The 13438-nt window shown below is 43.4% G+C and overlaps 1 protein-coding gene across 1 annotated transcript; it reads left to right on the plus strand.

Moving 5' to 3' along the window:
- Positions 1–5918: 5918 nt before the first annotated feature.
- On the plus strand, positions 5919–11640 carry Ankrd40cl (ANKRD40 C-terminal like). The gene is made up of 4 exons (XM_027924769.3): positions 5919–6155; positions 9397–9477; positions 10104–10279; positions 11414–11640. The coding sequence occupies exons 1-4, from the start codon at positions 6116–6118 to the stop codon at positions 11555–11557; spliced, it is 441 nt and encodes a 146-aa protein (XP_027780570.2). The 5' UTR covers positions 5919–6115; the 3' UTR covers positions 11558–11640.
- The last annotated feature ends 1798 nt before the right edge of the window (positions 11641–13438 follow it).

The following is a 13438-nucleotide window of genomic DNA, read 5'->3' on the forward strand; positions in this document are numbered from 1 at the left end:
AAGAAGCCTAGAAGAAATGACACTTCCATAGGAATGACCACCTATTCCTCACTAAAAAGAACCTGGCTCCTTGGGGATCTGTCTGATTCCACCACTGGGGTAGGGAAAGACCCAGTGGAACCCAGAACATCTTTGTTTCAGAGCTAGGACGTTCTGGGAAATGAAGGCAGCTCAGAGACTCCCCTTCACCTCCTGGTTTTGGGGATCAAGTCACAAGAATTCAGGCAAGTCATTCAGAGTTACAGGCACGAGTGTATTAGAAAGGATAGAAAAGGGAGAAAAGGAAAACTCTCAAGGGAGAGAGTGAGCCCTCTCAGAGAGGAGAGGGACAGAGTACCTCTCCTGCTCTTTGGTTTTATTAGTGATCCCAAGGAAGTTTCCAGGAAGTCCCACCCAGATCTACCTCCTGACTTTTGACTGACAGCAGGATGACATCAGACTTCCAAGTCCCCACTGCCATGACAACTCTAGCTCACTTTGGCCCATGCTGAGCAGTTCTAATTGAAATCTACTCTTACAAATTTTATGGTCAGGGGGAATTATCCTTATCTCCCTGAATCCTAAGATATGATCAGCATAAGAGTCACACAAATTCCCTTCCTCAGGGTAACTTGTGTTCTTATTCAGGGCTGTGATTCCCCTGCAGATAATAGGTAGTTTGCTAAGGAATGAACATGTCCTGTGAACTTAAGCCAGACAGGCACGCAGGTAAATTGCTTAAAAAAACAACAACAACAACAAAAAATAAAATTTTATATATATATATATATATATATATATATATATATATATATATATATATATATATAGTTAGTTAGTTAGTTAGTTGTAGATGGACCCAATACCTTTATTTTGTTTAGTTTTTTAATGTGGTGCTGGGGACCGAACCCAGTGCCTCACGCATGCTAGGAAAGTGCTCTACCACTGAGCCCCAGCCCCAGCCCCAGTTAAGTTGCTTTTTAAGAGTGAAAGCATGTGGGGGTCAGCACAGTGGGTCCATTTTATAGAATTATCCCCTGAACTCCACGTTCCCACAGCTCATGCCTCTGTCTCCTTTCATCTTGATGTGCTAGAATCTAAGAAAAGTCCTAATAAAATGGAGGGATTTGTCAAAGATTATAGGGAGCAGGTGTAAGGGAACCCTACTAGATAAAGTTGGCATAGTTTATGCATCAAACTAAAGTGGCACCCCCTTTCTCCACAGAAAAGTCTTAACTGGGCTTCCCTAGAAATCTTCACCCAGACTGTTTTTAGGACTGTCAGCAAAAGGGTCTCTGCAAAAGAGTCCAATGTAGATAATCTTCCTATTTTCAAGTCACCCTGTTTACTTGGCCACTGACCGGGAAGATACCAGCACTCCAGGTGCTGGACACCCCCTTACTAGTTTTTCACAAACGTATCCAGTATAGTACTTTGTAGAAATGTGCAAACAAGGCCTCTGGCCTTGAGCTGGGCTTCACAGAGATGTCTACATTTTTAAGATAAGTTACAAATGGGCTCCATGGTAACAGCTGGCAGGGGGAGGAAAGGAAGGGGAGCAGAAGCTCTCCCCTTCTCAGGTGTTGTCCTTGAAGAGTTAACTTGCCCAGAACAGTGAACGAAAAAGCTGCTTTTATGTGAACTTCTGCAGACTGTGAACTTCTGAGTCCCTCCTCTTACATGCTGGGTATTAAACTCTGAAACTACCTGAACTCGGGGTTCAGGGAATTAACTGATTACAGCAAAAGCTGTGCCCTCTGAACCTGGCTGCAGCCAAATAAAACTGTTTCCTGCTATCTTCGATGCCTTGCCTCATTTGTCCCTACAATAAAACTAAATGAGACATTGATGGATTATGACCCATGGAATAGAATAATAATCCATGAGTCCATACTGACAATGAGATTAATTGTTTTTTGTGAAATTCCCAGAGCTAACTGATGCAAATTCCACCCTCCACACCCTTTTTCCTGGTGCTGGGGATCAAACCCAGGGTCTTGTGTATGCTAGGCAAGCACTCTACCACTGAGCTCTACCCCCAGCCCTCCATACTGATAACAAATGAATAAATGAGAAGGAAAGGGCTTTCTTACAGTAGAATCTCAGATAATTAATGTAGAAAGAAAAATGGAGTTAGAGAATTTTTCCCCGAATCATCTTAGTAACAACTGATTCAGTTCAAAATCAACTGTTGCTAAAAACTAAAGGGTGAGGTTTTGAAGAACAGGCTATCTATTTTGGTCTCACAGTATCTCTGCATTAATTATAGTTAAAACTTTTTTATATGAAGCTTCGCTTCACAGTGAGAAAGCTTGGCAGACACCTCCTTCCACAAGAGACTAAAGTTACTGTCCTAAACGGACACACCTGTGTGAGTATCCTGATAGGAGGCATCAAGAAGGAGAGGAGATCACTGCTGGGGTGTTACTGCCCAGACACACAATCCACCTAAACACGAGGCAACAGCCGACAAACCCAAGGATGTCAAGGTCATGGGGGGGAAGGGGGAGGCTGAAGAAGTGTTCCGGATTAAAGAAATTTAAGAGAAATGAAAATAAAATGCAAGGCATGATCCTGGATTGGATCTTAGACCAGGCAGAAAAAAGAAAAGCTGAAAATGATATGGGTAAGTTAAGTGATAAAATTTGATCAGGGACTGTGATTGATCTCATAGTGTTAATCAATGTCAGCTTTTCTGATTTGGATCATTATGTCTTAGAAATCTTTAAAAAAAATTGATATTAAAAATATAGTCTGGCTGGGCGTGGTGATGCACACCTATAATCTCAGAGGTTTAGTAGGCTGAGGCAGGAGGATCTCGAGTTCAAAGCCAGCCTCAGCAATGGCGAGGTGCTAAGCAACTCAGTGAGACCCTGAGTTCAGTCCCCAGTACCCCCCCCAAAAAATATATATATATATAGTCTGCAATCTTTTTATATATTTTTTGTAGTTGTAGATGGATACAATACCTTTATTTTATTTATTTATCTTTATGTGGTGCTGAGTATCGAACCCAGGGCTCACACGTGCTGGGTAAGCACTCTACCACTGAGCTACAACCCCAACCCTATAGTCTGCAATATTTAAGGGTGAAGGAGTATGATATGTACAATTTAGTTAAATGGTTTAGGAGTTAAATGTGGGTGTAAGGGTGTATGTTATACATATAAATATATCCAATATACATAGAGAGATTTGTTTGTTTGTTTTTCTGAACTGGGGATTGAACCCAGGGGCACTTTGCCACTAAGCTACATACCTAGCTCTTTTTATTTTTTTATTGTGAGACAGGGTCTTGTTAAATTGCTGAAGCTGGCCTTGAACTTTCCATCCTCCTGCTCAGTCTCCCAAGTTGCTGGGATTCCAAGCATACACCAAACTAGAGGGACCATTAAAGCAAAGACAGCATAATGATAATAGTCAGTAAAAGGTTTATGTTCTTGCAACTTTTCTGTAAGCTTGAGACATTGTATATCAAAATTAAATGCCACCTCCCACAGGCACACAGACAGTAGCTAATATACAGATCAAAGGTACCACTAAGTATCCAGGTAAATGAAGGAAAAAACCCACAGAGGCCCATGTGGCAGTTGGTCACCTCCCCAAGCAAACATTCCCTCCTTCCTTGCTACTGGGCTCTGATTTTTAGCATTCTTAGATTTTTTAAAACTGGAACATGCAACACTTTCATTTAAAAAATAAAAATTTTAAAAGAATGCCCCCTGAAAAAGAAAAAAAAAAAAGTGAGTGTTGTTGAGCGACCTTGTGAAGGAATGCCTGAATGGGGAGTGGGGGATGAATACACATGAGGTGAGCGAGGGAATGAGCAGGCCCCCCATCCAGACAGGCCTTCATCTACAGTTCCTCTGCACCTCTGGGCCCTGCCCATTCAGGTGCCCTTTTTATGGCTCCCCACACCCTGGCAGCCGGGTTAGCCAAAGTACATTTTCTTCCCCATTCTCAGATCCCTCTACTTCCTCCTCCCACAGCCCCCACCTTCCTCCATTCCTGGCAGGAAGACACCAGGGCCCGGCTGGGGAGGTCAGCTTGTGCGTGGCTGGCCACGTGACTCTCAGCATTTCACTTCGCAAGGCTTCAGTTTTCCCAGTTGCTTCTTAAGCAGGTTGGCCAAATCAAGCCTTAGCTGCACCTTACCATCAGCTGGGGAGCTTTAAAAATTCCAGGATCCAGGAGGCAACCAACCCAGACCAACTAACTCAAACTCCTTGTAGAGTGGCAGAGGGGGCAGTCACAGCTGGGGTATTTTAATTTTTGTTGTATTTTTGTACTGGAGATTAAACCCAGGATGTTTAACCACTGAGCCCAGCCCCAGATGAAGATTAATCCTTCATCTTTTTTTTTTTTCTTTTGGAGACAGGTAAATTGGTTAAGGGTAAGTTGCTGAGGCTAACTTTGAACTTGTGATCCTCCTGTCTCAGCCTCTCAAGCCACTAATAGTTATTCTTTGTTTTTTTCCTTTCCTTTTGTCTTGTTTGTGGCGCTGGGGATTTAACCCAGGGGTGCTCCACCACTAAGCTATATCCCTGGGGCCATTTTTATTTTTGAGATAAAATTTTTGAGACAGGATCTTGCTACATTTCCTAAGCTGGGCTAGAAATTGAGATCCTCCTTCCTCAGCCTCCCAAATCCCTGGGATTAGAGTCATGCACCTCCAGGCCTGCCTCCCTCCAGCTTTTTCTTTAAAAGAACAACAACCAAAAAAAAAAAAAGTACATTGTGTAGTTGGACACAATATCTTTATTTTGTTTATTTTTATGTGGTGCTGAGGATCGAACCCAGGGCCTTGCACGTGCCAGACGAGTGCTCTACCACTGAGCCACAACCCCAGCCCGAGCTCTCAGTGGTGCCTCACGAGTGCTAGGCAAGCGCTCTATCACTGAGCCACAACCTGGACCCCCCTCCAGCTTTTTGATGCTGAAGCCCACTGGCTGTCTCATCGATTTGACTATCCTCTGTCTCAGGAGGGTTAAATGAAGTGGGTCACCCAGACAAAAGGTTCCCATTGCTAAAATGCCTCCTGTCTTGGTCTGGCCTTTGAGACAGGACTTTGTGCTGCCCCACCCACCCATCACGGAACCTCCTGCTCCAGCCTGCCTTTTCCACTTCAATGCTTAGAATCAAGGGATCCAGGATCATCCACAAGGCTGTCTGCCCAGGTATGAATTGGGAGCTTCCTACTTCTTTCTTGTCATGCACAGCTGCTGAGAGAAAAGAGACAACAGGGGAGGAGGCAGAGTCTGTTCAATCCAGAAACTAAGTATTGGATTTATTTTTTACCCTTAATGTAGTAGCTTCTAACTTTTTCCCAAGGTGGGTTAGATTCCAGGCTAGGGTCTGGCTGGGTGCCTGGCTGTGCCCCTCAGGTCTCCCCTCTGAAGGGTGCCATTCCTTTACATAAGTACTGTTGGCCTGGTCTGCACCATTCCCAGTGGACAGTCTGGGGAAGGAGTGGGGAACCTTGAACTTCAGTCTCTTTCTTCCTTTGCATCACCCAGTGCAAATCATACAACACACCTGTTGAGAGCCACAGCCCAAGGGGCCCCAGCAAACTTCCAGCTGCCGGCTGATGATTGGCTCACAGCGGCCCCAGCAACATCTAGCTGATTGGCTCCTCTGCGGTGATGCTCATTGGGCTGTTTCCCTGCCCTTTCAGACCAGGGAGCTGCTCATTGGGGGACTTTTTTGGCTCCGCCCAAGTGACCCAGCCAATCGGCCTCAAGAGCAGGAGGATTGTGGGAGGTGGAGAGAAGCTTGTGTGGGAGAGAGAGGCTTGTGGAAAGCCGGTGGTGGCAGTTGAGGCTCTGAGGGTTTTTCCTGAGACGCTGTTTTGTTTGGCGTGTGTGGTTCTAAAAATAAAGTTAGTTTCTTTTGACAAGTGGCTCCTGATTGTGCCCAGCCAGACTGCGGCATTTGGTGGCCCATACGGGGAAGTCTCAGTTTGCTGAGCCGTAAAATAAAAATGACCTTGCCCCATCTTATGGGGCTGATGACAAGAACATACTGTTTTTATTGCAGGCAGATGTGCGGAGGCTTTAGAAAGCACTTTTTTATTTGGTTGAAAGTTTGTGCATAAAGGTAAGAGGGGCTGCTGATCTGTGGACCACAGAGGTGACCCATGGCTGAGGCGGAACTGGATATCGGAGAGAAGTCAGCAGGTGAGTCTGGAGTTCTGCTTCCATCCCAGCCCTCAATGAACATGTGGAAGGGAGTGGGGAAGTCTGGTCCAGGGTGATCCTGTGCCCAGCAGGGCCCATGACCTCTCGCACTCTGACAGTCTGTCAGAGTAGAGCAGTTGGACCAAGTGTCCCTTCTGGGGGACGCAGGTAGCAACAGCTATGACAAATGCTGGTAGCAGCCAGCAATTCCTGGTGCTCACTTGTGCCAGGAGTGTCCACCTTCTGTGGACTTCCTCCTTGCCTTCTTACTGTGAGCCAGAGATGATGAACCTCATTTTCAGATCAGAAAACTGAGGCTCAGGCTGGGAATGTGGCTCAAGCGGTAGCGCACTCACCTGGCATGCATGCGGCCCGGGTTCGATCCTCAGCACCACATACAAACAAAGATGTTGTGTCCGCCGAAAACTAAAAAATAAATATTAAAATTCTCTCTTTCTTATCTCCTCTCTCTCTTTAAAAAAAATTAAAAAAAAAAAAAGAAAACTGAGGCTCAAATAGGTTATATAAACTTGTCTAAACTGTCACTGCTACTAAGTAGCTGAGGAAGAACAGACCCAAATCTCTCTGACTTAAAAAAGTGCTCTCAGATCTCTGTGAGAGCCTACTTATCCACAGATGATCTGATGTGCTAATTGGACCCCCAAAACACTTTTATTTTGGGTCCTGGAGACTGAACACAGAGTGCTTTACCATTGAGCTACATCTCTAGCCCCCATTTTTATTTTTTGAGACAGTGTCTCATTAAGTTGCTTAGGTCCTCGCTAAATTGCTGAGACTGGCCTCAAACTTGTGATCATCCTGCCTCAGCCTCTCAAGCGCTGGGATGACAGGCTTACCCCAGTGCGCCCAGCAGACAATAAGAGATTTTTAAGCATGGTGGACTAGGGTGGAAAGTTCTTGCATCATGTGTCGGGTAAGTTGAAGTGACAGGAAGGTATCTTTCCTGTCTTGGACTGGTGCCTGAGTCACTGCCTGGGAGAGGGGTCTCACTGTGTGCCAAGCCACCTCCATGGCTCAGGGTGGAAGGGCAAGGACTAGACTGCAGAGCCCCATGTACTGGGAGAGGGACTTTATTGCTGTGCAAAGAAAGGCTAATAAGCCAGGCACGATGCCTCTTTGCTGGAGGGGCTTTGGCACTGTGGCACAAGGGTTGCATTCAGAAAGGCCACAGGCTTGGAATGTCATGTTCTGGTCATTGACTTGAATTTTTTTCTAATTTTAGCTTTGAATTTATATTTTAAAAAGTGGAATCAGATAGAACAATGGAGCATGGGGGCGTTGTGGCCTTCACACCTAGGCCAGCCCCAGCTGTAACCATCTGCTAGAGTCCCTCATTCTGCTGTCATCTGCATCCTTGATGGGGCTCAGACATAAGAAGGATCAGGAGTCAAGGAAGGGGCAGGCAGCACCATGGTATGCTGCAAGGGTGGCCGCAGGAAGAGCTGGCCTCTCAGCTCCCCCACCAGGCAGCCAGGATGTCCAGGGGGTGAGGCTACAGTCCTTCGCAGGTCATCCATCTGTGGAAAGGGGAGACTGCCTTCCTCACTTTTCTTTTGTAACTGGCTCCACAGATAACGTAGCCAGGCCCAGCTGCACACAGGTCTTGCCATTTACTAACTTGGAGCAAGATCTTCACCTTTTAGCCCCAATGTTTTAGTCTGAAATGGAAATTATGTCTAATCTTCACATGATTCTTTTGAGAGCAGTGAGCGGTCCCCTTCCTCTCTGCCACAACCTAAATGCAAGTCTGATTATGACAATTCCTGCTGAAAACTGAGACCAAAACCTTTCACTAGAATAGTGCTGGGCAACATACATACAATTCAAGCCACGTTTGCATTTAAAGTTCTCTAGTAGCCACATTTTATAAAGTAGAAACAAGTGGAAGTAATATGATAATATGCTTTATTTGATAATATGCTTTATTTCAGGGGGGCTGGGGTTGTGGCTCAGCGGTAGAGCGCTCACCCAGTTCATGCAAGGCCCTGGGTTCGATCCTCAGCATCACATTAAAATAAACAAAAATAAAGATATTGTGTCCTGGGCTGGGGATGTGGCTCAAGCGGTAGCGCGCTCACCTGGCATGCGTGCGGCCAGGGTTCGATCCTCAGCACCACATACAAACAAAGATGTTGTGTCCGCCGAAAACTAAAAAAAAGAAACAATAAATAAAAAATTCTCTCTCTTTAAAAAAAAAAAAAAGATATTGTGTCCAACTAAAAACAAATTTTAATGCTTTATTTCATACAATATATCCAAACCATCATCATTTCAATATGTAATCAGTAGCAAAAATGAACGAAAAATTTTTTTCCACACTGTCTTCAAAATCCAGTGTGTATCTAATTTCATTTGACAAGTGGCTACTTAACTGGACAGCACAAGGCTAATCCCATAATCAAGCTGCTACTGCCTCTCTGCCCTGCAGCTACATGTGGGCTGTTTTCCTCTCCCACAGGGCCCGGAAGCTCCTCCCACCCTCTGTCCTTTGGAACTGGTTAGAACTCTTAATCCTCTAGATGGAGGTCGGAGGCTCCACCTTCAGGGAAACCTTTCTTGACCCCTTATATACTTCCACAGTTCTGCAGGGCTCGCCTTCGGCACACCACACCAGGCGCCCTCATGATTTCCCCTTTACTAATGTATTTCTGCTGCCAGCCTATAAACTCTAGAAGAGATCTCTTGGAGTTGTTTCTTAATCATTTCCCCAAGGGCTTGGCCTGGTGTCTGGTATAGGTCAGGCTTTCTGTGTCCAGTGGATAGGGGAGAAAGAAGTATGTGAAAGGACTGACTCATGCAAAGCACTATGCAAATACTTCTCTTCCCTCTGGGTGAAAACGTTTCTCCTTATAAAGCGACCTTTTTTAGCTGTGTAACTCTGCTAGCGATCTAAACATAAAACACTCAGGGTTGAAAATATTTAAGTGGAATCCTAAGCACACACATTATAAATATTTCTTCCCCACATTATACACCATTAAAAATACCGTCTCAGCTCCCTTTCATGATCTGGGTGGTGATTAAGGAAAATTACTGTTCAAGATTGAAAGTAATTACTGCCCTTTTCCTGACCTGGCTTTCCGCCTAAGAAGGGGAGGATAGGCTGCAGGGCAGGACTGGAGAGCGTCATTGTCCCTCATCTGACCCGCAGATCTGGCCACCAGCCACATGCTGAGGTGCTGCTGCTTCTCAACTTTTCCTTCTTTTAATTCTCTTCCAGGTGAACATAAACAAGAAGGCACCAGTCCACACTCGACAAGTGCCCCAAGTGTTAATGCCAAACCTAACAACACCTGCCTAGGTGAGGACTCAAGCCCTCCACCATGTTGCAAAGCCAAATTCACCAGGTGGCTTACAGTGCACTGTTAGGCCATATAATCCTTCTCAGGACAGTAGATTGAAGACTTACACTTAGTACCACTATTCCAAAAGAGGGCAGACTCCTCCTCTCAGGGGGTGTAGTAGGAATCACAAAGTTTGCACTCTGCTCAGTGAGACATGTCCCTGAAGTTTTCCAAATAACCAGGGTAAAAACAACTGCTATGCATTGCCCAGGGGTGAGGCATATAAATACCCACTGCATATTTTAAGTCCTTGGCTGTGAGCTGGAAGTGTAGCTCAATGGACAGTGCCCACATGTGTGAGGTCCTGGGTTTGATCCCCAGCCCTGAAACAAAATTGATATCTAAATTGTTGGCTGCTTTCAAACTGTAAGCTTTCTGTTTGCAATACATCCTGAAGTTTGCTCAGCATGCAAGAAAAAAGAAAAAAAAATCAGCTTATGAATGAAAAACGTTTAGTCTATGGAAACTCCATGTCTACTTATTATTCAGTACTTAGGATCATCTATGCTGTAATAAATGATAATGTCCAAAGTCTCTAAAATGCGTATTTTTAAAATTAAATTTTAATTTATGGGCGATCTAGAGTTGGTGCTTAAAGTAAGAATTCAGAGCCCCAAAGAAAATGACTTCATTGAAATTGAACTGCACAGACAAGAGCTGAGTTATCAAAACCTACTAAAAGTGAGTTGCTGTGAACTGGGGATTAACCCAGAGCAAGTGGAGAAGATCAGAAAGCTACCTAACACTCTGCTCAGAAAGGTAAGGTTTACAAGTTTCTAAATGAGGTGGGAATGTTCTGTGAGTCAACTGCTGCATTTCTAATATGAAAATGAAATTAAAGATATTAGAAATTCAGCCTATAGAATGATCAAGCAAGGTAGCAGATAACGTTGAATAACTACTAATCCATGACCTCTTTAAAAACCTCTGAATGACAAGTGATTTCCCAACTTAGGAGTTGCAATTCAGTATTTTTGGCACTGCAATCTCTGCAAATCTGCCTGGCTGACAAAAGGTGGCATAGTCCTCAGGACAGAAAACACAAGCCCACTCTTTGTTTAGCAAAGGTCTGCCTCTGTAATTGCAGAAAACCAAATTCATTTATTTTCCAGATTGAAAATGCAGACCTCTGGGCTGGGGTTGTAACTCAGTGGTAGAGCACTTACCTAGCACATGTGAGAGGCACTGAGTTCGATTCTCAGCACTGCATAGAAATAAAGGTCCACTGACAAAAGTTTTGTGAAAAAATAAAAAAGAAAATGCATATCTCAAATTTTAATTTCAGAAGGAACAACTTTTCTTTTTTGGCAGTGCTGGGGATAAAATCCAGTGCCTCACACATGCTAGGCAAGTGTTGTTATATCCCCAGGTCAGAAAAATTTCATTTCTTCAGATAGTATTTTTTTTTTTTTCAAAGTGCCTTGGCAATTTTTATTGGTGTCTCAGCTATGGCATATTCTTGGCAGTTAGCTTTAAAACATGTTTGCCCTGCCCACTGTCTTCAGCAGCATCAAGTGGGACTATCATCCCCTTAGAAACCTCCAATAGGAGCCGGTGCAGTGCAGCACGCCTGCAATCCAACCACAACTACTCAGGAGGCTGAGGCAGAAGAATTCCGAGTTGCAGGCCAGTCTGAGCAATTTAGCAAGACTTTGTCTCAAAAAATAGAAAATAAAGGGCTGGGGATGAGGGATATAGATGAACACCTCTGGGTTCAACCCCCAGTGCAGAAGGATACCACCAACAACAACAAACACCGCAACTCTCAAGTGCTAATGGTTTACAGTGGATAAAGACAAAACAATGAGAAATAGGAGTGTAGGCAAGAACCCAAGATGACATGACTTCATCGAGTATTTATAAACCATTACATAATTTCTTTTCCATATTTAGGACAAAGACATTCGAAGACTACAGGACTTTGAGGAAATAGAACTCCTTTTAATGAAAAATGGAAGCTCTGAATGGATACAATACACACCATCTCTAACAGAAAAGTCCTGCTACAATAGTAATGCCGCAAAAATGACTTATTAACCCCCCAAATTAAACAGGAATCATTATTTTATAATGATAATGCTGGATACACATGAAATTTGACTTCATGTTTGAACTTTGGAAAATATAATTCCTTATCTCCAAATTCTGAGCTGGGAGAAGAGTAAATTCAAAAGGGCTTTGACTGTAATCTCAGTTTCTTGGGAGGCTAAAGTAAGGCAAGAAGAATAAGTTGGAGGCCAACCTGGGCAACTTAAATATATCCTGTCTCAAAGTAAAAAGGGCTGGGATGTGGCCCTTTGACAAACACAACTATCACATCCACACCAAAGCAAATTATTTTGTAGTGTTGCACCCCAATCCTGATTAGGAATCAGTATGCTTTGATGAGATTCAGCCAGAGCAAATGACAGGGGTATCCTTCATGTGAACCCCATTAAGGGCAGAGCAACAATCCCTATTTTTAAAAACACTTGACTTTCTTTTTGGGTGATACTAGGGATCCAATGCAGAGCCTTGTGTATGCTAGGCAATTACAATGAGCTACATCCCCAGTCCTATCTGCATACTTTTAAACTTACCCATAAAATGGCACGATTTATATAACCCAAGTAACTACCTTTAAGACTTTTTAAAAGAAAACTTACAGAATAGTCAAGCATAGCCCAAACCACTGAATTCAGTCAAGTGAGAAGGAGATAGCACAGCTGTTAACCTAACATCTATTTCCAAGGTCAGTTGTCATCAAATATATGCTAAGTTCCTCCCTACACTGCCTAGAATCTGAATCAACTCTTCTAGTTGACTTCTAGTACAACTACTTGTATTTTGTTAAGCACTCATTAGCTGCTCGCTTACCCACTTTTACTCTCACACACACTACACTACCACTTCTTTACATATCCATAACTTCTACAGACTATGATGTCATTTCTGATCATTACAGAAGAGGTATACATAAATACCAAAGCTCCCTGTGGGCAAATTCAATGCTTTAATTGGATCTTCAGCATATGAAACAGGTCACTGTTTCTTTTTTACTTCTCAAAAGCTCAGTGATGATCAAGAGTGAGGAAAAGACATATAAGCATTATGCAAACACTTCTACCCAATGTTCAAGAGGAAATGGTTAATGGTATAGGCTTGGGAATCCCATCCCACCATTCATGGAATGTAATATGTTAATGCAATTTAACTGGCATCCATGGCTACATCAATGAATGTAACTAAGCACCTATGCCACATATTCTTTATTTTACTTTTGAGATAAGATCTTGCTAAATTTCCCAGGCTGGTCTCAAATTTGCCTCCCACTCCTGGGTCACTGGGATTATAGGTGTGCACCACCATGCCCATCTTATGCATGTTTTAAAAAACATAGTAATGAAAAAAAAAGAAAAAACATAGTAATGACCTACACTGGGTGTTGTGGCACACCTATAATCGTAGATGCTCCAGAGGCAGGAGGATTGCTAGTTTGAGACAAGCCTCAGGAATTTAGTGACACCTAAAGGGTTAGGGAGACTCTGTCTCGAAATAAAACAAAAAAAGGGCAGAAAATGTTTCTTGTTGGTTCAATCCCTGGTACCAAAAAAAAAAAAAAAAAAAAAGCCCAGTGTCCCAATGCCAAGAGATTGTGGTGGTGACAGGACAATCCCCAAGTGACACCTTCCTAAAGTATTTTCAATTTTACTTTGAGGAAAATTTAGGCAGGGGCCCAAGGGTTGATAAACAGCCTGAATTCATCATTTGTGGAAATACAAGATTTTTAGGTTGTTTTTAAATGCATCTGATAAGCCTATTACTTGAAACAAAATCACTGTCAGGATGAAAGCTTCTACTACTCTAATATGCAGAACTTACACAAGTACCTCCTATGATCTACAAGAGAATCCATTTAATCACAAGGTTCTGAGCAAA

The sequence above is a fragment of the Marmota flaviventris genome, chromosome 17 (genome assembly GCF_047511675.1).
Source record: "Marmota flaviventris isolate mMarFla1 chromosome 17, mMarFla1.hap1, whole genome shotgun sequence".
Lineage (NCBI taxonomy): Eukaryota > Metazoa > Chordata > Mammalia > Rodentia > Sciuridae > Marmota > Marmota flaviventris.